This window comes from Netta rufina (assembly GCF_964035555.1).
Source record: "Netta rufina genome assembly, chromosome: 25".
NCBI lineage: Eukaryota > Metazoa > Chordata > Aves > Anseriformes > Anatidae > Netta > Netta rufina.
In genome coordinates, this window is record NC_140149.1 from 485769 (window position 1) to 512415 (window position 26647).

Sequence of the window (26647 nt, forward strand, 5' to 3'; positions counted from 1 at the left end):
ATAAAGAGGTGCGAAGCCTGTGTTGCCGCTCCATGCCCTTTCCACCCCATGGCAATGCTTGGCCAAGTCTTCCTGGAGGCTAGGGTGGATCACGTGTACCAGCACTCAGTATTTCAGTATGTCAGACCAAGAGGATGGTGCACCAGCACCTAGAGCACTGCCTCACCGACAACGCCTCTTATTCTTCATAAAGGACATTCCTAGGCTGTTTGCTGAGCCCAAATTAAGCTGGTTTTGCTCCTTGTTGCTCAAGCAATTCACAAAAACGACCACAACAAAAAAAGCATTTTTCTCAATTCTGCCATTTAGCACACAAAAAGGGACCGGTAGCTAGGCATCAGGCTTCGAAGGGTGGATCCCTCATGCACCGTGGCTGCTCTCCCTTGCTACAACGCAGGAGGCTGACGGTCTTCGTTAGCCACCTCCTAATTAGAGGAGAAGTGCAATGGGCACAGGCCTCTGGGTGGAGGTAGGTCCAGGAGGCCTCATCAGTGCTGCCTAATTAGCGCAGGGGCCAGCTGTGCTGCCAGCTGTGTGCTTGGGGGGGGGCTCCACCTTTGGTGCACAAGGGGTGATGGCAACCAGCGTCTGCCATGGGCTGATGTTTGCATGCAGCTGGCGGCTGAACTCCGGTCAACCTCACCTCCTCGGATCTCAACCCAAGGAGAAAACATCTGGGCCCAGTGTTCTTTTATTAAGTGCTGATTTCATCAGCAGAGGGGAAAAAAAATGGATAAAAGACAAAAAAAGACCTGCGGGCCAGTTGGACAGGCTCCCCGTAAATCCCCAGTGTGGGAAGCGGCAGCTGGACAGCCATGGCCATCGCTACGCACTGGGCCCCAGGCAGCCACATTCAGTGCTGGGGCTCTGAATGTTCCCCCCCAGTGGAGAAAATGGGGAAGAAAAGTGCTGGGGCTCACAGAGAAAAGCGAAGATGCTGCTGAGCCGAGTTAAGAACAGTTGTTTTAGTACACATGGGACTACGCTTTCTTTAACAGCCAGCCACATTGTGGAGGAGGACGGGGAGGCTCAAAATACAAGCTTTAAACATGCAAAAATCCCACAAGCAATTCCACAAGCTCTGACATACACAGGGGGAGCTATTGCAAAAGCAAGTTTTTTTTCCTTTTTTTTTTTTTTTTTTTTTTTTTTTTCCCACCTCCTGCCCTTTCTTGCAGCAGCCTGTAGTTTTTCTAGGATGAATTTAAGTTGGGCTGCGTCCCTCTCCAGCTGTGTTTGGAAAATCTGAGCAGCTTGGCTGCGGCTCTGGCAGTGCTGCTGAGAGTGAGATGAGAGGGCAGACAGCCTGATGCAGTTTTAAACAGCATTCATAGAAAAAGGAGCCAAATGCCAAAAATAAAACAGATTTCAAAGACCAAGGGGTGGGTGGGAAGCCAGGGGCATCCCCTGGGTTTGTCCTGGCCAAAGCCAAGCTCCGCATCGCAGCAAGGGCTGTGCAAGCCCGCTGCCATCCTGCAGCTGGGAGGAAATACTGCGCTGCAAGTGAGCTCATTCAGAGCCTCCCCTTACCCCCCTTTCTGCTTTCTACCTGGGAAAAGCAGAATTTTATGGCATGAAGGCTCTCTGACGGCGACGTGCTTCAGGCACATGTGGGGAGCAGTCACCATGTGCCCTTCCACAGCTGTCCCTGTCCCTGTGTGCTTTCTGTCCATGCCACCAGCACCCATGGCAATGCAGAGAGGTGTGCTGGGATGGGGCCATGCGTGCTTTGGAGGGACACTGGCTGCAAAGGTGAGGAGGTGGCGTGGGGAAGGTCCATAATTACCCATGCAAGGAGCAGCCAGCAGGCACTGAAGGGCTTTTTAATTAGCAGCCAAAGGCAAAGCGGGATTCAACAGCAGGAAGCTGAAGTCAGCAAAGTCAGGGTGGAAATAAGAGGCCAGTTTTTACCAGTGAGGGTAATTAAATGCTGGCAGAGCGCAGCACGAGGCATGAAGAATTGCCATCACTCAAGGACCTTAAATCAAGAAGAGCAGATTCTCTAGCAGACACTTGTGCTCCCTTTGGCCCCGCTTGCTGCCCAGCAAGGAGGGAGCAGCCACTCCAAGGATGCCCCTCGGCTCGCACGAGGCCACAGCAGCCAGCTGGGTACGAGCATCCCCACGGCAGAGCATCCTTGCTCATTTCTAATGAGCTGGGCAGACAATTTGGTGGAGGAAAGGGCTGTTTTCCCACCTGACCTGCAAGCAGCTTGGCAGCCCTCCTCTGTGCACACAGAATCTCACGCAAACATCCCATTTGGCATGGAGGGAGGGCTTCTCTTGGTGGGATTTAGCATGATTCTCCTGGATGGGGCTGGCTCCTGGAACATGGAGCACCCAGTGTAATCAGCCTGCAAGAGGAAAGCTGGGAGCATTTCCTTGCAGTCGTGGGAGAAAGCTGGGTTGGAGCAGGGCTTCTTGACTGTAACATCTTCCAGACTCCCAACATCTTCGCCAACGACAGAGACATTAGGATTTAAGCCAAAACCACCCTCCTGCTGTACTCTTAATTGAAAAAAAAAAAAAAAAAAAAAGTAAAAATAAATGAGGGTGCTAGACAGAGGTGGCCTCATTTTCAAGAAGTTATCCTTCAGGAGCTAGAGGTTTGGGTGGGGAACAGCAGCAAAAGACAGCATTTGGGGCTGCTTGGAAAGCAGCTTCAGTTCATACCAATTCCTTGACGTGGTCCTTCCTTTCCCAAAAGTAAACAGGAACTGTCTGGAAAGCCCTTGCGTGGGGGAACAGAATTGTGTTGCTGTGCCTGGAATAAATAAATATGCAGAGGGCGCCCATGCTGAGCTCACCAGCCTGATCTCCCCCTCCGAAGGTGGCAAGGGATGAGGATGGAGCCCAGAAAGCCTCATGGGGAGGGTCCCACCAGGAGGTGAGAGGGCATAGGACTGTTTTTCCAATTAGCACGGTTTTGGGGGAAAAGCATGGAAATGGCCTCCGCAACTCAGGGCCACCACATGCCTCCTGCACACAGCTTTCTGGTCCCCCCAAAATTACCCCCACAGGATTAGCCTTTAAACCAATTTTAGTTAAAATGGATGATTGAGGCAGGGTGGAAAGCAAGTATCTTGCATTTATTTACGCCAAAACTCTAGGAAGCTTCATGCTTCTACTTTTAGGGTTTTTTTTTAGAGCTCCAGCTGCTTTTACCACAGCTTCCCCCTTTGTCGGACTCAAAGCCTGGCAAGCAGCCACTGTCTCCGGCCAGCACAGTTTGCCCCAGGGCTCTGCCAATCAGCCCCCTGCTCTCACACAAGCATGGGGAATAAAGGCACAGCAGGCAGGGAGCTGGGGCGAGCTGTGAGGCTAACTTCATGTTCACAAATGTCATTAAGATGATGAATTAAATATGAATTTTGTTTCAAGTGTAACTTCAAAATCTCCAAGAAACTGGATGTGCTTGTGTTGCATAACTGCTTGGCGTATTCCTCAACATGATAGCTTGAATACTTTTGACATCATCCTCAGTATAAAAAGGGATCAAGTATTTACACAACTCAAAAAGTCAAAGCATAAGAGCCCCCTCTCTCCTTTTATGGGTGTAGAGACACTTTCTGCAGGTGCAATTTGTCCCTGAGCTTGTTAGTTTCAGCTAATTAATCTTTTGTGTCCATGTAGCATTTTTGACAGCAGGTAGGAGTTGGCTGCAACGCGGTCAGTTCTTTTATTATTGTTGACCACCTTGAGTTCAAAACATAAAAATGAAAAAAAAACAAACAAAAAAAAAAAAGGAAAAAAAAAAAAAAAAACAAAAAACACCAAAACAAACCAAATGTGTAGGGAGCTATGTGTCTTTCACCTTCTGCCCATGTCAGCCCCAAACATGGCACAGGGCTGTGTTTTCTGGCTTCAGCTCTGAGCTGAGAAATGCAAACACTGAAGGCTCCTTGGCACTGCTACTGGACACAAAAAGTTGTTCCCCCCACCGGCTACCAGCTTCAGCTGCAAAACATGAGTGGGGTTTTCACACTGAGGGATAGCAGAAGCTGGGAGCCTCCAGTTTCCACTGCAGGATGACAGCCAGGGCCTGGCAAAGACGCTGTTAACAGCACGGGCCCCATAAAAACAACAGGGATTCTGGTGGGCTGGCAAAATGGCTGAGCACGGGCAGGCGAGACCTGGCTTTCCTCTGCATCCTTGTGCAATTTCAATTTGCCCCATTTAGCATTATTTTGCATGTTGTTTCCACCCTATTCCAAAGCCTTGGGTTTTTGGTCAACCAGGAAAACCTTAGCTTGAATTTCACTTGACAGCTGTCATCCCTTTGCACCTGCCATTTCAGAGAGTAGGGATTACACCCCTGTTTCAACTCCCTGGCCAAATGAAGCTAAATCATTTGGCTCCTTCCTCAGGAAGCTGGAATGACACAGGAATGATGCCGACTGCAGGGACAGCAGAGGAGTACCCAGCAAAAGGGACCATCCCAAAATATCCACAACCACACATGGACAAGCTAAGCTTCCCCAAAACCTTGGGAAAGGGCACTCTTTGGAGACACTGGCACCAAAAGGCTGCAAAACATGACATTCCTGTGAACTAAATAACAACTGAGCCAGGGGTTCTTCAGAAAGTTTAATTAGTCTTAACATTAAAAAAGAACAGTGACAAAACAACTTGTGGATATTGACTCACTAACTCCCCACCAGTCTCCTATTTCATTGCAATGAAAATTGGATTTCCTCTTCCACGCTACCAATATAAAACAAAGCAAAGAACCCTAAATCCTAAGTTCTCTTGAAAAGTATTGAAAGGCCAACAAGGAGTTAAAAAGTATTGACCAAAACCACCCCAGGCCTCACAAATCCATTGTTCAGGCAGAAACTGGCAGGATCTCTGAGTTCAGTTCTCTTTACCTTCCACGTTTCCCCGTTTAGGCTGAAAGCAGAGGGAAATTGAGAACACTGCTCAGTGCTGCGTCCTGCGGTTGGCTGCCACCCAGACCTGCTGCTATCCTACCCTGGAAGGGTATCTCGCATCATTTCTGCTCTCCAGTGCCGGGCCTTATCTGCCACCATCTGACATGGCATCTGTGCTGGTGGCCTCACCTCCAGCTGCGGCGCAGCGGCTTGGCATACACCGGCTCTGCGAGGTGGTGAAGCAGCAGAAGGAACAGGCACCCAAGGAAGACCAGGGCCATCACAGCCAGGAGGATGAGGCGGCTGATGAAGAAGGTGTCCACGATCTGCAGGGAGCGGAAAAGCCACGTGTTATGGTCCTGGTCCACCTGTGGGCCCACGCAGTGGCCTTGAAAAAGAGGTTTGCAGCAGAAGGCCAGCAACCAAGCCCCATGCAGAGCTCTCCTTCTGAGAACGGGGAGGAAAAAAAGAGGTTAGGAAAGGAATGTGCAAGGCCGGCAGGTCACGACATCGATCTCCCAGCTCCTTGGGATGCCCCCGTGCTTTGCGTTGCCCCCCTGGCCCCGTTTTACACAGCCTGGCCTGGAACCGCCGCGGGAAGTCTTCTACAAGCGACACCATGTTTTCCAGCAGCACTTTTCACTCTTTATTTAGCCAATGAACAGGGTTTCAGTGCAGAGAGCCCAGATGGTGTATTATTGATGGTCAGGACAGATCCCAGAGACCCCTAAAACAACTTTCCATTCTCACCAGCCTGGCGGGCGGGCACGGCTGCGCCTCCCCTGTCCCAGCCCATCCGTGAGCTGGGCCTGCACGCGGCAGAGGGAAAACCACAAGGATTCGTGGCACAGATCACTGCCTAAGCAGTAATTAATCCGCATTAATAACAGAACAGAGGAAATTCTGCCTAAACTGTCACGGCACCGTGCCCGGCCCAGGCCGTCGCTCAGCAGGGCCGGAGCCTCGCAGACGTGTGCCGGGTGACGCATAACCGTGAAACTCGCCCTTTTTCCCCCAAACCAGCCTCCGCACGAGCTCCGGGGGCCTTCCCTGAGCACCGGCAGCGCCCGCAGGCCCGGCGGGGACGGCTCTTCGGGGCTGCTGCTGCCGGAAACCGGCAAAAAGGGGGAAAAGAGGCAAAAAGGGAGGGGAGAAGACGGGGAAAAAGAGCAGAGAAGGGGGGAAAAGGGGGCGAGGAGCGGCCGCCGGGCCCCGGGGCAGCGCTGGGGCGGGTCCCGCGGCCCCGCCCCGCTGCCCCCGCCTCACCTCGGTGCCGGGGGGCGGCCCCGCGCCTTCCTCCTCCTCCTCCTCCTCCTCCCGCGGGTACAGCAGCAGCGCGGCGCTGAGCAGCGCGGCGCCCAGCGGCACCGGCAGCGCGGCCAGCCTGCGGGGAGAGGCAGCGACGAGCCTCAGCGGCGGGGGCTCCGCTGCGGGCCTCCCCCCCCCCCGCCCCTCCTCACCTGGCGGCACCGGGAGCGCGGGCGAGCGCCAGGCAGAGCAGCAGCGCCAGCGCCCAGAGCGCCGCCAGCAGCAGCGCGCCCGGCCCCGCGCCCAGCACCGGCCCCGCCATGCTGCCACGCCGCCGCTTCTGCCTAGCAACCGCCCGCCGCTCGGCCAATCGGCACCGCCCGCCGCTCTGCCGACGCTTGCCATTGGCTGCAGAAGGGGGCGGGGCGGGGCGCGGCCGGGCTGGCGGCCGGGTGCTTGCGGCCGTGCCCCGGCGGCTCCCGGGGGGCTGCGGCCTCGCGCGGCCCCTCGCTGGGCTGGGCGCGAAGCTGGGGTTTAGAGCCCGAGGAGGGCTCGTTGCTGTCCTGCAACGAGATTTTTTTTTTTCCCCAGGTTTTACCCCTTAGGGTTTGGCGTCACGCACTGCTCGCGTCAGAGTTGGGCTGCCCTGAAAACTAAACAGGAAAAGGGGGAAAACGATGCTGGATGTGAATTGTGGGTTAAAAAAGACGCAGAAGTAGCAGAAATCAAGGAGTTCTCTGGGTGACGCTTGATATCTGCGGTTGTTTTTGCCTGGGGTTGGGTTTTGGCTTTGCATCCAAACCCTTGCACCGGGCAGGACGCACCAACCAGAGGAAATCCTGGCTCGCTGGGCACTGCTAACGTACAGGACTGATGGATTCCTGGCACAACATATTTCATATCGGTAATCAAGGTAACACGAAGCATTGACTCGTTAGGCTCTCCAGTGATGCAGCACTTGATGCAGTAAATAAGGAGGTCAGCTGGAGTCAGATGAAGGATGCTTACAGTCCAGCAAAGCCTGATGTTGAGGGGAATAAATAATTCTTCATTGTGGTTATTATTGTGTTAGTAGTACGTTATTGAATTATTATATAAATATAATTATTATGAATTTGGAAACAGGCAATAGTTCGTTCACAGATTGGGGAAGGCGGCTTCATCACCACAGGTGGATTTTCTTGAAGGAAATGTGGTGTCATGGTGCTTCGGCAAAGGCATGAAATGGTCCTGTGAGCAGATGCTGGCTTGGGTCAAATGGAGCTTTGCAGAGAAATGCAATTTTCCAGCACTCAGGCTAATTAAACACCAGTCTGGGAGGATGCAGGGGTCACCTTTCTTCAGAGACTACGAGGCAGGATCAGCTGGATCAAAGCTTGTTTGGAAAACACACAAAAATATTTGCTGGGATATAGGGCAGGTTTGAATCAAGTGGGTCTCTTTTGGGGGTGATAACTGCAAATCTGTGATACTGATCGGCTGCAGAGTTAGCAGCATCCTGCTGCATCCTACATAGCACTCAGGGATGTCTGCCAAAGGTTTTTCACCCCCAATACTTTGTCCACGTGAGTGTGAAATAAGAAATATATGAAAACCTCTTCCCATATGGGCCAGAATGGTTTTACACTGCTTTTTGCCCCAGAACATGATTTTTTTGGTGGGAATATCCCACCCCACTTCATCCCTGGCGAGACGGGGCCTCCATCTCCACAGGAGCAAAATGCCGTCATCCAACCCAAATTACCAGTACCTGGGTGAGACTTAACAGCCTGTGAAATACAAGAGGTCGGACAAAGCGATCGAATGGTTTCCTCCAGCCTCGATGCCATGGAGCGAGCAGAGCTAAAGGAATTGATTTAAAACTCCTTGCACTGTCATAAAACTTGCAGTTTTACAGCTCCAGCCCCACAATTTGGGCTGGGTTATCAAATATTAGAGTTGTGAGAAACAAGCATTGATGCAAGTAAGAAAATATCCTGCTCCTGATTTAAAGACTGGTGAATTGCTAAATATTTTTATTAGCAGCAAATTTGCAGCTTGCTGGAACTAATTTCACGCCTGGTAGATATGGAGCTTAAGCTGGGGATGGCGTTAAATTACTCTCTGGTGAAGGCGTTTAAGCCCTTGGATGGGGATGCTGCTGGATGGGAGTGGGTGCCAGTGCCCCTTTGGGTGGCTCCACCGGGGCTGGGATTGGTGACTGGTAAGCGGTGCGATGGGGAGCACGTCTGTGCCGTGAAATGCACAACCTCATTTGCATGAACCTGATGGAGGCTGCCCCAAGCCAGGATGTGCCACAGAGGGAGTGGGGACTGATGCTTCAGGCTGGGAAGATGCTTTATGTGTTTTAGGGGTGAATTTGGCGTATTTAGGAGCTGATGTGTGATGCTGCAGCCTCTGGTTCTGCAATGCCTCTGGAGGCAGAGAGGTCACGGGTGGTGGAAGGACTGATGGTGAGGATGCTCACCCATACTCCATTTTATCGCAGTGTGAACGGGGAGTCAGACAGGTTTAGGAGATGGACAAAGGGTGTGCTGGAGGGTATTGGTCGCAGCAGGTGCTGAGCACAACATGGGACAGGTGCAGGGGAGGTGGGGAGGATGCGGCTGGTGGCACCGTGGAGCCGGGAGCACCGCGGAGGCAGTGGGGATCTGGTTACATCTATAAATACCCCGGGGCAGTGAAGAAGAGCTATTTAAATCCCTGCCCCATGCTCCCCTTGCATTTCTCCAACTTTGTGGACAACACGTCTCAGCCAAGGGATGAGTTGCCCTTTTCCAAAGAGAATCACTAATGAAAGAAAGTTAAAATAATATAGGAGAGTTCATAATGGCTCCGGTGGGGATACAGCTCGCTCTCACAGGAACCCATTTCGTATTATCTTTCTCCTGCTCATGGCGGAAATCAATTTTAATAGCAGTGACAGGAAATGAGGATGTAAGACTTCAAATAGAACAAATCCTGTAATGCTCAGAAATAATAAAATGGGATATGAAGTCACTTTTTAAATAAAAATCTGATCCCATCTAGAGAAAACGTGACTAACAGCCCCAAAATGTCCTGGTTTATGGGTCAGAAAGTGGTTCCTGTGGTTGGGTTGCATGCATGCCCAACCTGAACCCAGAAGGTAGATGGAGGAGGACAGGGTGTCCTGTCATCTCCCACGATGGCCTGAAAAGTCCCAGGAGGGAGGAATTTGGCTACCTGGTGCCTTTGTTGACTATTTATACTTGATTCAAATTGAACTCCCTGCAGTCAGTTGCTTTTCAAGCACACATCCATACACAAAACAGCTTCCTGATACTTTGTGCACTGAAGTTAAAACAAGTGTAGGATCATTTCCCTAAAAAGCCCTCAGCAAGCAAGTTGTCTCTGGGCACACTTAGATGTCATCTCTCCCACACTGGGTGATAATTTCCCCTAAAATTAACCAAAATCTGAACTCGGACCCAAACCTCTTTCTGGCGTCCCTTTTTTCCCAGTTAAACCAGTTGATTTTTGTTAATTATTGTTGATTTGATTCAATCTCTGGTATTCTCTTACTGTAGTACGCCAGTGGTATTCTTTTAATCCAGGGCTATTTTGTTTTTGGAGGTTTTCCTCCACAAGAAAAGAAGAGCTAAAATTCTAGGGAGAAAAACAGAATGAACTTCCTCAGACACGGCGTTCCTCACAGCACTAAAGCACATCACCAGATGTCTGCGTTGCTGATTCCCACCAAGCAAAGAGCAGAAATGTGGTCCCTCCTTCTCTCCTTAGTCCCAGACCCCCTTGCCTTAGCTGGGCTGTTCCCGTGAGTGTGAGACTGTGGAACCATCAACACCTGAAACTCCCCACATGTAACTTCAAGTGGCTCATCATCATTAGTTCTTTTAGTATTCCTCATAACAGCATTAATCATGGGCCACTCATTAGACTTTAATGCACCTGTAATATGTTAATCCGTGGTAATTCAATCGCAATTTGGCATTAGGTGACATCTGCTTGTTGGGGTCCATTTGCAACACCGTGCTTTCTACCTGGTTTGTCAGCCAGTGACCAGGCACTTTGGCTGTACCTTCTATCTCCCAAAATTAAATCCTGGCTTTTCACAACCCTCAGGTTCAAAGCAGTGACACAGTGCTTGGCCAGCTCATAGCCATATCCCACCACGCATGGGCAACCCAAGGATGGAGATCACCCACCTCTTGGAGACAGCAGGCATTTCTCCTCCCCTCCTACCTGCTTTTGTATTGCTGATGGATGGCAAAACAACCATCAGAAAAAGTAAATAAATCCTGTTTGCCACATTGTGACTCCTTCCAAAAACACATACTGGCTTCCCCATGTTCTCCAAGCACATTTTATTTCAGCCCAAGGGTTTCTCACTTGGACCCAGAGGAAACGTGGTGCTTTGGTTTTCTCAGGTCCATCTGTGAGTCGCTGGGATAACTCCAGCAGCCAGGGTATGCAGCATTTAGGTGGTATTTAGCATACTTTTGCGTGACCCGTGCAAAAAAATAGAAGGTGGCTCATCAGGTGGTTACTCGTTATTCCGGTGCGAAGGTGCATGGTCACAGGGGGCTGGGGGGGCTGTAAAAAAGCAGATTCCAATCCCTGCAAACTTTTGTGGATAGAATTTCAGGAGAGATCAAAAATGATACTAACCTAAGGATGTAAAGCTACTCAAAATTCAAAGTTTATAGTCCATCTGTCTCTTTGCTTCAGGGAGCCTGTATTAAATTTATTGCTAAATAAAACAAATAAGCCTAGCAAAAGTCAGCACTGAAATCTGCATACTCAGATGAGAATTAACAGAAGTCTCTTGCTATGATGGCTGCTTCTCAATTTGCATCTTTAAGGAGTTGTGACCAGTGTGTCTCTCACGCCGCACTGCATCGATGCCCCGGTGCAGGGGGACGCGGGTGGCAGTGAGCTCCCGCCATGGACCGAACCCAGCCAATGCAGGGAGGGACCCTGAAACACAGCCAAAAAAACCCTCAGGCTGAGCTAAAATCTACCAGGCTGCGGCACTGCAAAGCTGGCTATAGCATTGCATGGAAGGGAACCACAGCCAAGCAGCCAGGAGACCCCGAAGGAGCAGCGAGACTTTATTACGGCTTGAAATTAAACATTAAAAAGGAGCAAGTTGGCAGTGGGGATTTTCTAATAAAAATGATCTTGCCTGCCATTTATCCAGCACTTTCATCCGGAAGGACCCCAAAGTGCTTTCCCAGCTCGACAAGACATCATTAACCCCCGGCCGGCTAGTGCAGGAGCAGGCACGGCGGCCGTTTGAAGACATTCCTCTTCCTTATGCCTAGGGGTTATTGATAAAGCTCTTCCTTCTATCCCCCGTGCACTTATCTATTAGTAGCTGTCAGGTCGGAGCAGCTGTATGTTCCGTTAGGAGGCTATTTAAAATGCACCGCGGCTTCTCGTGGTTTGTTTTTCTGCAGCAAACAATGCTGCTGCGTCGGTGCTGTAAATCTTTTTGGTTTGCTCTCCCCATATTCCCAGGAAAATCATGTACGGAGATAAAGATAACATAGTTAAGATGAGTGCTTATTCAGCGGGGAGCTTAAGTATCGCAAACGGAGGGAGATCAGTCTTAACAAAAATCTTCCATGAGCTAAGGTCTGAAAACAGGTGAAAGCTGGGGAATCCCTTCATTTCAACCTGGATAGCGCTCTACAGGAATCGGTTCTGTCCATGTTCCTGGCAGCTTGTTGGTTTTAAGGCTGCACCAGACAGCAATGATTTTTTTCCCCCCTTTTCATGAAACACATAACTGGAGAGAGTTTGGGGAGGTGTGGGAAAGTGTATGTGTCCTGAACACCTGCATCTCAGAAATCCAGAACAAACCCAGGGAGCTGGGAGGTGGGCAGCACACGGGCAGGGAGCTGGGAGCAGCACCTGCTGTACAGTGGGGGCTGTGCTTTCCATCGGACTCCCTTCAGAGCATCCTTTTTCTTATGAATGGGTTTTTGAGCATCCTTTATCTTGCAAGCAGCTTGGCTTACCCCTGTGCTCAGGAAGCAAGCTTGCAATTCGGGGATGCTCTCGTGTCTCTTTACCCCCCTGCCACATATTACCCGGGCTCATCATCCAAACTCATGTTGTTTTTAACATCTATTGTTTAATAATTTACCCTGCTTTTCTCTTATATATATTTCAGAAGGTTTCAGCAGAGCCATACGCATTCATTTCCCATAGCATCCTGTCACAGTTTTCTTTGAGAAATTCAACACCAGCCCTAATGTAATCTTGGAGAGAGAATTGAATTATTTATGGTGGAGTAGTCAAATGACTGAGAGTAAAATGCTATACTTGGTGTAATTTGTTTTCTCCTGAAGCCAGTTATGTAAAAATGTAAATATTACAAGTTATCTATGTCACTGCTCTTGCCAAATGTTTAATATTTTAGTAAACTTGCTCCAAGTACTCTTGCCACTTTACAGAAGGAACTTGGTGTGCTCTTGAATAAGTGCTGATTAGTTTGCTCTAATTGCATATTTACAACTTCAAGTGCACAAAACACAGCCTCGGTGCAGGTGCATGGCACAACCTCCCCACTTAGGGTGTCAAAAGAAGGTTTAATTTCAGGGAGGTTTCAATTCCTTGGTGTGGGATGGGGATGTGGAATAAGGCATTTGATAAAGGGTTTTGTGTTTCAGGGGGTTTGGGCTCCTTTTCCAGTAGCAGCAGCAGCCTGTGGTAGAGAAGGTGCCTCTGGGTGTATTTGATAAAAAGCTGATGGAAATTTGGGTGGAGGAGAAAAGAGCTGGGCTGAGAGCTGGCGAGATGCTGGAACAGCAGGGAAAAGTGGAGTGGTGCTCAGCTTGACATCCCAGCAGGGATGCTGCTACATATCCCTGTTCTCACCAGGCAAATCTGTGGGTCCCAGTGACAACAAGATCAGGGGTGACCTAGTACAGCAGAGAGATGCTTTCTTAGGGAAAAAAAAAAAAAAAGTTTGAGCACAGGCGCCATTTAATTTACGAGCAGAAAACACGACAAGACCCAGTGGCTGGAGGTTGAAGCTAAGCCAATTCAAATGGGAAATCAGGCGGGGTTTTTAGCAGGGATGATAATTAACCTCTGGCAAAACTCTCCGGGGAAGATGTGGCTTTTGCATTTGCAAAGGAGAAATCCAGGCCTGGCCATGTTCCTGGAGGATGCTGTAGCTCAGCAAAATAAAACCAAACTCTCTGCACCCCCGTGGGATGCTCGTGGTGAGTTGCTGATGGCATCAGAACAAATGTGTCAGGAGCAGCAAATAACCCTGAAATATTGGGCAGTCAGTGAAGGGGCTTAAAAGATGCACAGAAGAGAGCTGCTGGGGAGGAGGGGGCTCTGGAGGACCACAGGGGTGGGAAAACGGGCATGATACTGAAAATGCAGGATGGCTTTAATTGCCTTTCCTACACATCCATTTTGTGCCTGCTTTTCATCTCCACTTGGCAAAATAAGACACGAGCATGGTGATCCTGCAGCCCTTCGATACCTAATGAGTGCTTTATGTCCTCCCCTGCGCATCTATCCCACTCAAATCAGAGTCTCCAAAGACCAAAATATTTTTTGCCTGGCCCTGAATCTGGCTGAAACAAGGGAGGACTGAAGACAGCTTTATGGCTCCTCATCTTGGATGGCTCTCATGGAATAGCAATGAGGGTGGGAAGAGCATCCAGCTCTGATTTACACAGCATGCGGAGGTCTACGTTGTATTCCAGGCCCGGAACAGCAAGAATTGGTTATAAATCATCGCCCCAGCACTCGCACGGCCTTACCGACAGCGAGCGGGGAGAGAGGGATGCTCCAGGTGGAGCGCGCCAGGGTGGCGTTTGTCACAGCGACACGCGGCAATTCGGGAAGAAGTTTTGACGGCTGATGGCGCTGGGATTGAAGGCAGGATGCGGGATGCATATCCAGCCCTCCGCTGGCCCCTCTGCTCTGCCGGCTTTGGGCTCCCCGCAGCTGCTCTGAGCGCTGCTGCCCCCACCCCGTGCCGGGCGCTCCCTGGGGGGGCTGCGACCGGCAGTGCCCGGCTCCTGCCTCCTGCGAGGCCCCGCGGTGCCCCAGAGTAATTTGGGGCCGTTCCGGGCCATTGCAACGAGCATCGAGCCAAACACCGGCTATCGCTTGCTTTGGGGATAAAAACACCGCTTTTGGTTCACGGAGCGCGACGGGGCCGCGGCACGGGCGGGGACAGCGAGGCCCGGGAGGCGGCACCGCGGGGGGGGGGGGGGGGGGGGGTCGGGGCTGAAGGGGGGGGCGTGGCGAGGAGAGGGGGCGTGGCCGAAGGGGACGTGGCCTGGTGGGAGGGGGCGGGGCGTGTCGGGGGCGGGGCGCGGCGCGGCGGTGGGCGGGGCGCGGCGGGGCGGGGCGGCGGGGCGGGGGCGGCGCGGCGCGGCGGCGGGGCCGGGCCGGCGGCGAGCGGCGGCCGCGCTGTCAGGGCCGGTGTCAGTGTGATGAAGATTGGCGGGCAGGTAGGCTGTCATTCACCGGCGGGCCGCCGCGCGGGGGCGGGCGGAGCCGAGCCGAGCGGCGCGGACAAAGCGGCCCCGGGCGCCGGGGCACGTGCGGCGGCGGCGGCGGCGGGCATCTCCCCCGCTCCCCCCCCGCTCCCTCCGGTGCGGGAAGTAACTTGCCGTTCCGCAGCGGTGCCTCGCGCCGCCCCCCCTTAGCGCCCCCTTCCCCCCCCCCCCGTTCCCCTCCTCCCCTCCCGGTGCACGGCTCGCAGCGGCGGTGCGTGGCCGCCGTGCTACGTCGCGGGGGCACCGGCACGCCTCGCAGCCGGTCGCCGTCACCCCCCCGTGCTCCCCCCACCCTCATCCCCGGTCGGCCGTCGCCGTGCCTCCAGCGGGCTGCGCTTCGCCCCGGCCCTTGCGATGCTCTCCAGCCTTGCGGCCGGCCGCGGTGCTCCCGGTTCCCCCGGGGGGTTGCGGTGTCCTTGGTGGGGGGGGGAGGTGTCCGGTGTCCCTCCCCGTCCGGGGCTGCGCTCCCCCCGCTTGCGGTGCCCGTGGGGGTCGCAGTGCCCCCCCGGCCCGTTGCAGTGCTTCCCGGAGGCTGCGATCCCCGCAGGGGGCTGTGTTCCCCCCGCCCCCCCCCCCAATCCCAGCCCGGTGCAGCCCCCCCTTGCCCCCGCGGTCCGGTTGCTGTTTGAAGTTTGCTCCTGCGCGCAGGGCAGCCCGGCGGGGCAGCTCGCCCCGGGGCGGCGGAGCCCCCTGGCCCGGAGGCACCCCCTGACCTCGGGGAGCCCCCAGGGCCGGGGGGCGGGGGGGCCGTGCCACCCTGCAGGGCCGAGCCCCCGCAGCATCGCGCCGCTGCCGTCCAACCCGCTGGGCGCGAGCAGACCCCGCGAGCCCACAGGCCCTGGGTTTGAAGGGCAGGAGTGGCGTTTTTGCAGCTTTTTGCCTTTTTTATTTTTTTTAATTATTATTTTTAACGCTCCCACCCGCCCCCCAACGCACGCACACTCGCATCCCCAGGACGCCCCAGAAGTTTGGGGCACCCTCACCAGCTCCGCTCTTTGTTTGGGCTCTGGCCGCGGCCCTCCCAGCCTCCCTCCGGACCTCGCCACCGGCCTCGCGGCAAACGCCTCCCTCCTGCAAGGAGCCCTCAGCCTGGCGGGATGTTTGTGAACCCAAGGTGGGGAGATTAGATTAGGGCTCTCGCCACCGGGGGTTATTTTTGGCTGGGATATGGGGGCAGCTGGCTGGGAACGGCTCCTCTCGGTCTTTTTAATGGATTTCCCTCCCTGGGGAAAGCTCTTGCATGACCCGACGCCAGCTTCGGCGAAACTTTCCCTGCTCCGTGTTCCTAAGCATGCTTTCACACGTCTTGGGTCTTGCTTCTTGTCCCTTTTAAACCAAACAGAAAAACCCTGCCTGGGACCCCCGGATGCTCTGGGGCTGTTTGCAGCTCCCGGGCTCAGCCACAATGGTTTGGGAAAAGAGCAAAACAGTGCCTGGGGCAGGGGCGCGTTTCAGCCCTGCGGAGCAGATGGGTGAAGATGTTGGGATTCCCCCTTATTTTCCTCCTTCCTCTCCTCCCCCCCCCCCCCAATTTGTTTAACTCCTCCTGCTGAGATTCCTTTATAATTTAGGGGCAAAAGTTAATTGATCAAATCTAATTAGGGGAAGCTGGTGCCCACAAGCATCAGCATTGGTTGCGGAAGGAACCACCGTCGATGAGACAGATTCTGTCCAATTTTGCACCTGAAACAGATTTCGTCCAGTTTTGCCATCCCCTGGAGCCCCCACTCCCTTTAACTTCAGCCCCCACCACCACACAGGGTCTTTTGGCCAGGAGTGGGTGGGAATGCCCCAAACACTCAGGAAAACTAGAAGGAAGCTGGGAACTGTGTGCCTGAAGCCACTCACGTTTCCTTTGAGCTCCCTCCTTCCCTGCGCTTTTTGGGGAGCAGCACCATGGGCACGTCCCCTGCGTTTATGGTCACAGCAGTGCTGGGGACCGATGGCGAGTGTGGCCAGGTTGCAATTGGGAGGATGCTCAGCATTCCCACTGGGCTTGCAATAAACTTTTTAGCTGCTTAAATGCAGCTCCCTACGTTTTTTTTTTTTTTTTCCCCAGGAAGGGAGATAAAGGAAAATCCACACTTTTTTTTAACGAAATGCAGAAAAGTCAATGTGGGTAGGACCTGCATGCTGGGTGATGCCCATTGATGCCCACTGCTCTGCTTTGCCTCAGGAAAATGCATCTATTTTAACATTACCAAGTTTGGAACCACTAACGCTAACAGGACCTCCTGGTGTTGCTTTTTTTTTTTTTTTTTTTTTGCCTTTCCAGGGAATTTTCTAATGGCTAAATGGTTTCTTCGGGTTGATCGACCACCAGAAAGCTGCTGCTTGCCTTCACCTCCCATTCCTGCTCCGGGAAGCCTGCAGGACGGGTCTGTAAGTCTCCGAGCGATGGCTGATACTCCAGCATAGGTGAGCAGCGGCGTGGTAGGCGGCACGTGGGGACGTATCGCAGTGTGCTGGGGTGTTCTCCCCAACTGTTCTTCTCCCTGCCCTACAACACCCTGGTGGATGCACTGGCTAAAAATGGTTCTTAAAAGATGGGATCGTACATCTGGGTGCTGGTGGGCAGGTTGGAAGAGTATCACAAAGCAGGCAGAGAGCCTGGGGTAAAAATAGGAGGAGCTCAAACTTGTGCTGGAAAGGGAGACACTCATTTACTTGTTTAAAATATCAAATTTGAGTTTCTTGAGGCTGAGCATTCTTTCCCCGTTCTCCTGGCTCTGGATGAGACACATCTTCCACGAGGTCTTTCTTTTTTTTTTTTTTTTTTCCCCTTGCAGAAATGCCAAACATGAACAACAAAATGCATTTTCCTAAAGTTTCCCAAAATCTGGTGTGGCAAAAAGCAAAATATTGGTGCGTTTGGGGGGGAAAACCACCTTGGCATCACAGGTCTTGTCTGAATGGTGGCTGGGGACCACGTGGAGGTGAAGGCACCGCTCCCTGCCATCCACTCACCCTCTCTGTCTAATTCCTGCTCTTTCGGTGGTGGTGGGGTAAGGCGCCGGATCCGGGCGTGCTGCCTGTGGAGCTGAGCGCTGGCTTGGTGTGGTATTAATATCTCAGCTGCAAGGGGCTTCTTCCAGACAGCCACTGCTAACTCCTGGCAGCTTAACCCAAGCAGAAACCGTGTATGTTTTTAATGGTTTGGGGTTAAACTCTTGGGGTTGGAGTTAATTTCATGCGTGCTGTTGAGTGACTCCATTCCAGAGCAGTTTTGCAAACAGCCTGCACTGAGCCGCTGGTTGTAACGATCGCTAGGCTGACCGCAGGAAGCTTTTACGGAGAAGACTAAATACGGAGCAGTTTTACCCCTAATGAGAATTGGAATTGGAATCCTGTTAGGAACAAATACCCGTTAATTAGAAAAAATATATTTCACGGCATCATCAGACCAGCTAGTGAAAGATTCCTCCTCAAAATAAGAGCACGGAGGGAAATGATTCTGGTCCTCGCGAGTGACTGGAGCAGGGATGCAGTGCTGGCTGTGGAGGTGATGCTCCAGGTGATGCGGGGCACAAAACCCCTCGGGAGAGGCAGGCGGCAGGGACCTGGGGTCGCCTCCGTGCAGCTGGAAACCTGGCGCGAGCTCGGCCAAGCAGGGATTTGCAGCTGTGTCAATAAGATGAGAATTTGGCCTTGGCTCTGCTGGGCTGATCGCGTCTTTTTTTGTGTTCCCTCTTCACCGCCTCTGCCAAGAGCGCGGCGGTGGCGGGTGAAAATAACCTCTTGTTAGTCTCGAACGTTTGCTGATAAACTTAAATTAGCATTTGTTAAATATTTGCAAGTGTAGCGAGATGGAGAGCTGTATCTGGCATATTAGAGTGATTTTTTTTTTTTTTTTAAAGCCAAATAGTGCCTTTTTGGTCAGCATTGCTGGAGCGTGATGCTCTTCGCAGCTAACGAGATGCAGATGCTTGCATCTAGCTCCAAGGGGCCAATGCCTGCGACCCTTCTTAGACTGTGCCTTGAGCAGAGGAGCAAAACCAGGAGCAAAAGTAGGCTGAATGGACTCAAATGTTCACTTTGAACTGGAAATGCTTTCTGTCCCCAGCTGGAGTGTTTTTCCCCTGGTGCATCCTTGCCTTTTAGCATCTCGCAGTGCAGATAGGCGGCACATGAAATCAGAGTGCAAAGGGATGGAAATGCAGGGGAAGGGGTGCTTTGCAGGGACACGTGTCTCCCTGAAAGACAAAGTGCTGGGTCCTGCCAGCACACTGCAAGCCCAGTCCCACCAAGCCCCCAAAAACAGGGGAGCGGTGAGGAAATAAGTGCCCGGCCGCCCTGTCAGTTGCAATGAAATACGACTTCAGCGCATTAGGAAAGTGCCACCAGTCATGTTATATGTGTAGCTTTCAACTTTAATAAGGTGTTGCAAAAACTATGAAAATAGTTATAACCAAAACCACATTTTTCGGCGAGCACCAGCTCTGTTCTCCCATTCCCCGGTCACAATGTCTGGCTTTGTATCCTCTATAAAGCTGTTAAAGCCAATTGAAAAATGGCAGCGGGGCAAGCTACGGATTTGGGGTTAATCTACACGATGTGGATATCCGAAAATCCCAGCCTTATTTCAAACCATTTTAGACAACTCGTATTTTATTTCATGTCACTGCTACGCGTATAAAGAATGCACATCAGAAACAGGATTCGGAGCATTAAAATTGCATCGCCCCGCATTGGGAAGCCAACCTGTAATTCCAGAAAAATAAAATGTTTCAGTGTCTGCAGGAAGCTTGTGCCGTGCGATCAGCTCTGTGTTATTCCTCATTTTTGGGGAGGCAGGACCGATCTTTTTAGATGCATCATTTCTAGGTTTGTTGGAAGGCACTTTATAGCTTTATAAAGCCCTTAAAATGTTTTTTAAACACTGCTTCCAGCTTATAAGGCTAGTTTTAGAATAGCAATTACAAGCTCCCTTATTCCCAAGCAAATTCCCACTGTGATGGTGTATGTAAACCGGTTTAGACATTTTTAATGCTCGCGAGCAATAAATTTGAACGAGGAAGCAAGCACCTCAGCCCGTGCAGCTGAAAGATGTGCTGTCCTAATTTATGTGTCAAATAAAACTCCACCAAGTTGCCGAGCAGTGGGGGGAGTTTATATTTTTACAGTTTTAAGCTCTTAATTTTTCCATGCCTGTCCCACAATGAGACTTGTTGGTGTGCTTTGTGCTTTTCTTTTTCACCCCCCACTCCCCCAGCATCTTCTTGCTGCCTCTTAGTGCCGGTGAGCAAGGTTGTAGCATCCTGATGAGCCCTAGGTCGCTCCCAATGAACTGTCCGCTCTCGTCTTCCTCAGTGGAGCAGCCCCTGACCTCCTCCTCCTCCTCAGCCACCCATTTCAGACCCCCACTCCCCCCAAAAAAACAAACAAACCAGAAACTGGATTCCAAGCGTATTAATAAAACAAACAAACAAAAAATCTCAATCCCACGGAGATCACATTTGCACTGTGTCCTGAACAACAGTCTTTAATGCATTTGTGCAGAAATTGCTTTCCTTATATCTTAGTGACAGAGCCAATGTATCTAACTATGGCAATTAATTCGGCGGCATAAAAACCAAAGTGGGGCGTTTTGTCCACCAAATGTGTCCATGCCCATGCCAAGGCCCTCCCTTTGCTTCGGAGGGCATTCGCACATTTAAAAATAACATTTAAAATGCATTTTGAAGTTGTCCGTTAGATGAAAATGGCACTTTTGGCAAATATTTAGCAGAGCACCTAAATGCAGAAGCTGTTTGGCTCTAAGCAAACGCTCTATAAATTGGAGCACTTTGTCAGCCTGACAGCAAAGAACAAACTTAATAAACGGGATCGGAGGGTTGTTTTCCTGCACGGATCCGAGCTGTCAGCGCGTAATGGGATGGGTAACACAACTGGGATCAGGAGGCAGATTTCTGTGTGTGGCCTTGATTGAATTAATCTGGTGCAAATTTACCCTGCGAGCCTTGCCTGTGTTTCCCTCAGAGCTGGACGCAAATGGTGCTGGTGGCTCTCAGCGCCCTGACGTCGGCAGAGCAAGGTGAATCTGATAACTGCGATTCTCCTAATGAGCCAATAATTAAAACTCGTATCAGCACTGCAAACTTGCCCCACTGTGTCTCCACCTCACTCCAGGGATGCCAGAGTGATTTTAGCGATGCTGCTCCAGGGATGCTGGCATGATTTTAGCGATGCTCCTCTGGCTTTTGGGGGTGACTGGCCAAAACCGGTCCCCATCACAGGCGCGTTCCCCATTCCCCATTTTTTCTTGGTGCAGACCTCAGCACCCAAATCTCTTTGGAGGGGCTATCACTTTGTACTGCCCGTGTTGGCTTTTTGAGTATTGCAGCCTCATCCATGCATTCCGGTCCTGGCCGTTGGGCAACCTTCCCTGACATCTGACCTTACCTTTTCCATTTGTATGGGCTTCCTCCCTCCTCACCCTGCCAGTCTCCCTAGGCAGGATGCCTTCAAGGCATGAAGTCTGTTTTTTTTTTTTTTTTTTTTTTTTTGTGTTTTTTCCTCCCTATTCCTCCACTTTTAAACATCCTGAGCTGTTTGGCTGGAGGATACATGTTCTGAAAGCAGCAAATCCTGCTGTTTCTCTGAGAGGGAGTGAAGTGAGTGGGCTGCTTCAGTGGCACAGCCGGCAGAGCACCTGGAAAGCGGCCAAGGTTATTGCAAGGTGGGCATCGCCTTGCTTCCCTGCAGCCTTCACGGTGGGATCTCCTTCGGAGGGGATAGAAATGTTCCTGGGGAGATGGGCTGTTATCTCCACGTGAATCGGAGCAGCGTTTTTGCTCTGCTTTAGCTCTGCATTCGTTATACCCTTGGAGGGCCCCAGAGCATCATTCTGGTCCTGCTGGCTGGAAGGGGCACTGGCATGTGTGTGATGAGCTGGGGAGGGCTCAGCGTGCCTGGGCAAGAGCAGTGCAAGAGGGGACGCAGGGCAGGGATGCACTGAGGTGCTCCATGAAGCTTGTTTTGGGCAACAATGGGCAAATTGTGTTAGTGCCTTCTGTCCCCAGGTCACACATTGAATTTTACTGCAAAAAGGGATTATTTGCAAAAGAAAGTGGTGGTGCCGCAACACTGCACCAAAGCTCTCCTGCAACATTTTAACCAGCAATGCACCGAACTGTTCCTTCAATAAAATTTGCAAGCTTTTTTTTTTTTGTTTGTTTTCCTTTTTTTCTTCTTTAACTGCTAGTCTTTTTCAAAGGAGGCTGCTCCCATTGGAGGCAAATTTAAGACCCAGTCTTCATCCTTCTCGCAGGACACTTGCACAAATGCTGTGCTCCTGGACAGAAGAAGAGAGATTTTCAGAAGCAAGGAAGGGATTTGGGAGATTTGATATCTCCCTGTGGGACACGTGGGAGAAACTGGTCCCCTGAGGAGATGTGAAACCTGTGGCCGGTCCAGCTGTTTGGCCATGGAGCAATGGAGGCCTGCACCAAAAACAGCTGAATTGCACTCAAATCGGCACCTTGGTCTTTCCTTCATGACCACTGAGCAGGGAGCAGCAGGGGTGGGAAAGCTGCCAGGTGAGGTTTGCAAAGCCCTCTTTGCAAAGCCCCCCCGCGATGCACCCTTTTCAGAGCCCACCCTTTTGCAATGCCCCTTTTGCAAACTCCTTTCACAACACAACCTTTGCAGAGCTCCTGTTGGAAAGCCCCCAGTGCAAACACCCCCTTTGCAAAGCCCAACATTTTACCCTATGGGATTTTACCACCACCCCCAGGCTGGTGCAAGCCGGGGGCGGGGGACAGCTTTGGCCCCACTCCAGTGCCCAGCCAGGACACACAGCACCCTTCATGAAACCAGACAGAATTAAACCCTTTGTTTCCTGTTTGCCGGCCGCTTTAGCTGAGGCCAGGAGCGCTCAACAAACCCTCCTTTGTGCTAATTTAATTAATCGGGGCGGAGAGGATGAGAGTGCGGGCTATAAATACCTGCTTCTTCCCGGGGGCGAGGGGACCAGTGGCCCCACAGCCAGCCCCCGCTGCGATGTTTCGCGTGGCGGGGATGCATGGTGGTGGCACTTGGCACTTTGCTGATGCCACCACAGGCTTGTGAAACCTTGGTTTGGTGGGAAAAGCATGTTTTTTGGGAAAAGTGCCAATGTGCCGCTTTGAAGCTGTACGTGCTCTGGGGATGCTGGCGGCTGTCACAACCCCACTCCCTCCCTTTCTCTTCCCCTCCAACCAATGCAACCCCCCAAAGGGAGGAAAATCAGAGGAATGCAGCAGCACAGCAGCTTTTCTGCTTCCCCCTGTTCCCAGTGCTGGCTCAAGCCTTCCAGCAATGTCCTGTTTTGTGCTGGAAAAAACACCACCGCAATGCATGGATGCATGCTCCTGCCCTACTTTTGCAGCATTGCTGGTGCATGTGCTCTCAAAAAGCGAACATTTAGCCCGAGTATTCAAATATTTGCAGAAAGCAATTGTGCACAACTGGGCAAGGCACACTGTGTGCAGGGCCGCTGCTTCTGTTCAGGGGCTCAGGGAGTGCTGGACCCAGCAGCCTGTGGCTGTTCTCAGCATTTTCCCAATGAGATGTTTGCCCTGTGGTGCTGGTCTTTACTTGCAATATGAGTTTCAGACTGCCCAGGCCCTTTGCAAATGAGGAAAATAAATCATGCAAAAGGGGATGAGTTCCCCAAGCTGCAGAAAATAAAGGACAAAATAGCTTCAAGACTTGTTGCTGAGCAAGTTTTGGCTACACAGGGTGACCTGAGACTGCTACAAATGATCTCTTAACCTTATGGAGAACAGTTTTAAATCAAGAAATCCACATGGGGCTGTTTTAGCGCAATGCTTTTGATGCATAGTAACCTAATAAGCAGTGATACAACTTTTGGAGTGCCAGGGGTAAGTCCCAAGCTAAAGAGTTTGCACTCCAAACAGCAAAATTCCCCACTGGATTGGTGCAGATAGCAAATAAGAGCAAATCAGAGAACAGATAAAACTATTCCCAACAACTTTGCAATAGCAAAGAGCCATACGGCAGCTGGATATCACATACTCACTGTTGTTTTGGGTAGGAAAACCCTGGGCATACGTGGTGAGGGACTAATCCTGCCCAAAAAGCAGTGCAGGAGGGAAGGAGAAGGCACCTCGTGGCTGAGATAACAGCGAGGGATGCTTCTGAAGTGTCCAGAGTGAGTGTGTGATTAGACAGATACCTGTTCAAATGCTTCTTTTTCAGTTTTTTAAAGATAAAAGGGGCCTTCCTCAGCATGCAGGCTGAAAGATTTATGAGCGTTTCATGGCTTGAATAATTCCACCTGTGGGATCCCCTCTGCAATGCTGCCTTTTCATCTTGCAGAGGGTATCACCAGCCTGTGAGGGCTGGCGAGAGTAGAGCCCCAAGTGATGCTCCAAGCCCTGTGGTGACTGCTGCACCATGGGTTGGGAAATCTGCCTTCAAGCCTCTTTTCCAGACTCTTATTTTTGGGCATCTTCTCAGCTTCTGTTAGTTATGTTCCAACCCCCAGCTGGCTCCCATGGCACCAAAACAACCCCACCAAATGCCCCTAAAAAAAAAAACAAAACAACAAAAAACATGAAGCTAATTCAGGTGCTGGAGCAAAGTCATTTTTGGGGGGCAAAGGGGTTAAATCACACAGTTTGGGGAGAAATCAGATGTCCTCCCAAGCTGAGATTCACCACTCCCAGCTTCACAGTTCCAGGGAACAACCTGCCCCTGCCCCATCCCCCTCAGCCCTTTAATTAGCTGAATTTCAGCATTTGACCAAACCTAAAGCACTACATGTGTTTGGAGCTCTTTTATCATTGCCCTGATGAATAAGGCGCGGTAAGAAAAATTGGTCATAGAAACTCCTTGGGCATCTGGGTTGTTACATTTAATGCTCGTGCTATTTCTACAGTGTTTAAAACGGGAGAGATTTTGCCCATTTATTTTAGGGTTGCATTCAACTGCTGGGTGATGTCACGTGAAACCCAGAGAAATTGTTGGTGAAACAATATCTCGGTCGAGCCTTGACGGCTGGCTTAAAATAGCCGCTTCGTGGCACGGCTGCGCAAGGGTGAGCGGAGTGGTGGTGGCGGCAGCATGGCTGCTTCTTGTCTGGGGCATCACCTCCGTTTGTTGCCTGGGATGAGTTGCCCAGCTTGGGCCCTGACCCGAATTTAAGGAAGATGACAATAATTCGGTCCTCAAAAGGTGAAATGTAAGAAGAAGGTGGTTTTCCAACACAGAGCCTTTACTCCTGGCTTCATTCAGGGGAAATCACAGCAGGAGGGTGCTTGGACCGATGCAGTGGGAATACATGTAAGTTGGTGGTGCAGGGGGGGTGCTGCACCCATTTCCATTTGGAGAGCCTGAATCTGTCAGGCTTTCCTCGCAGGAAAACCCTGGGCAATGAGCATCTCCCAGCTTAGTGCCTTTTCCCTACTGTGCACAGGGAGCTGGAGCATCCCTGGTCAGCCCCATGCCCCGCTGGCTCCTTGACCACGGAAGGTTGCAATTTGAGCAACCTTCTGTTGCTCCCTTCGCATTTTGGGGGAAGAAACGGTGTTTTTCCCACAGGAAAAAGTAGCATTGGGCTTGTGAGTTGCTAACGTAGGGAGATACTCCTGCTTCTGCTGTCGTGGAAAGGAGTTTTTTTTAAACTTGTAGCAGAAGGAGTTAGGAATTGCAGCCTGGCTTGGTTGCTGTCAGAGGGGAGACCCTTGCAAAAGCCACAGTATTGCCAGCATGCTTTGGGTTATTAATAAAAGTTCTGTTTTTCCCAGTGTTTTGGCTTTGGGGTAGTGGAAAACACTAATTTTTCACATCACATCCCATACTTGAGATGTTTAAAAGCACTCGTGACGTCCCCGGCCTTGTCGCGTCTCTATTTACACAACCTCGTATAAATATTCCACATCCGCTTTTAATCCTGGTTTTCCTGGAATTTAAGGGCTTTGGTCATGCTGAAAGTTTCTGTGCAAAACTTCTTTGTGCCAGGCTTTTTCTCCAAAAAGAAAGTGGCCTGTCGAGATGTGCATCTTCCCCATCCCTTTCCACAGGGAATATTCACACACTCATATTTTGTTCCAGAATGAGCCAAAACCCACCAAAATGATTAAACCTTTACTGAGATGAAGCAGACCGGGACTATCAGCCTGAAAAAAAGGTTGAACAGGAGCATGCTATAAAACTACAAATAGCCTAGAGAAATATCCAGGGGATTTGTATGTACCTTCTTAGGGGGAAAAAGAGCTAAGGGATCCTGATGAGAATTACAGGCTGACATGCTTAAAAAGAACCAAATGAGATATTTTTTCACTTGTTTTGGGATCTCATTGAGCAAAAGGTTGGCTGGGTTAAAAACAACAGTAAAAAAGGATTGGACGAAGAAATGCCAGGGAGTTGTTAACTGCTGGGGTATCACATTTAATATCAGACATCCTTCCAGGTAACATTCTCCTGCAACAAAATAGCATTTTCCTGGATTTTCTGGTGGCTGCAGTGTCTGTCTAATTTATTATTGTACTTAGGGTAACATAAGAGGAGATATTTTTGTTTGTTTGTTCTTATCAATATGCTGGGGGAATCTTTGAGTTTTTCTGGTTTGGCACGATAATCTTGCAAAGCCTCACATTTCTTCCTGGCATCCAGAGTGGCTGCAGCATCCTTGGGGAAAAAAAAAAAAAAAAAAAAACACAAAAGAAAACAAAGAGCAGCCTTGGGTACAGCCTCAGCAAGGCGTTTTGCTGTGACACCAGGCACCTTGAAGCTGCAATTGTAGCAGAAAGGCCCCTAAAAAACAGACCAAACAAGCCCACCCACTCGTAGTTGTTTCTCCTAAAAGGGCAAAGGATGCTCTTGTGATCTCCTCCCAAAATAATTGTGGCTGGGTGAGCTCGGGCAGAGAGCGTGGCTGGGTTTGCGCATGATTAACAGCGGCGTAAGCAATCTGCATACATAGCGAAGCCCCATTGGTATTACATTATTCTATTAGAGTTTCAAAGCTGGTATTAAGTGGACATGATTTCTTCCCATGGACCATTAA

The 26647-nt window shown here is 51.1% G+C and overlaps 2 protein-coding genes across 5 annotated transcripts in view; one reads left to right on the forward strand and one right to left on the reverse strand.

Annotated features, from left to right (window-relative positions):
- Positions 1-4851: 4851 nt before the first annotated feature.
- TMEM218 (transmembrane protein 218) lies at positions 4852-6440 on the reverse strand (the record flags this gene model as incomplete). Its single annotated transcript, XM_084301621.1, has 4 exons — positions 4852-5196; positions 6137-6158; positions 6192-6254; positions 6331-6440. The coding sequence occupies 4 exons, from the start codon at positions 6438-6440 to the stop codon at positions 5056-5058; spliced, it is 336 nt and encodes a 111-aa protein (XP_084157747.1). The 3' UTR covers positions 4852-5055.
- Positions 6441-14492: 8052 nt separating this feature from the next.
- Positions 14493-26647, forward strand: part of PKNOX2 (PBX/knotted 1 homeobox 2) — an 86730-nt gene continuing 74575 nt past the window's right edge. For 3 of the 4 annotated variants that reach the window (XM_084301535.1, XM_084301533.1, XM_084301536.1), the window contains exons 1-2: positions 14493-14586; positions 16910-17052. The gene's annotated coding sequence lies outside the window, so the exon portion shown is untranslated. Of the gene's footprint in view, positions 14587-15567; positions 15749-16909; positions 17053-26647 lie in introns of those variants that run through there. The other variant, XM_084301534.1, reaches the window with a different exon arrangement.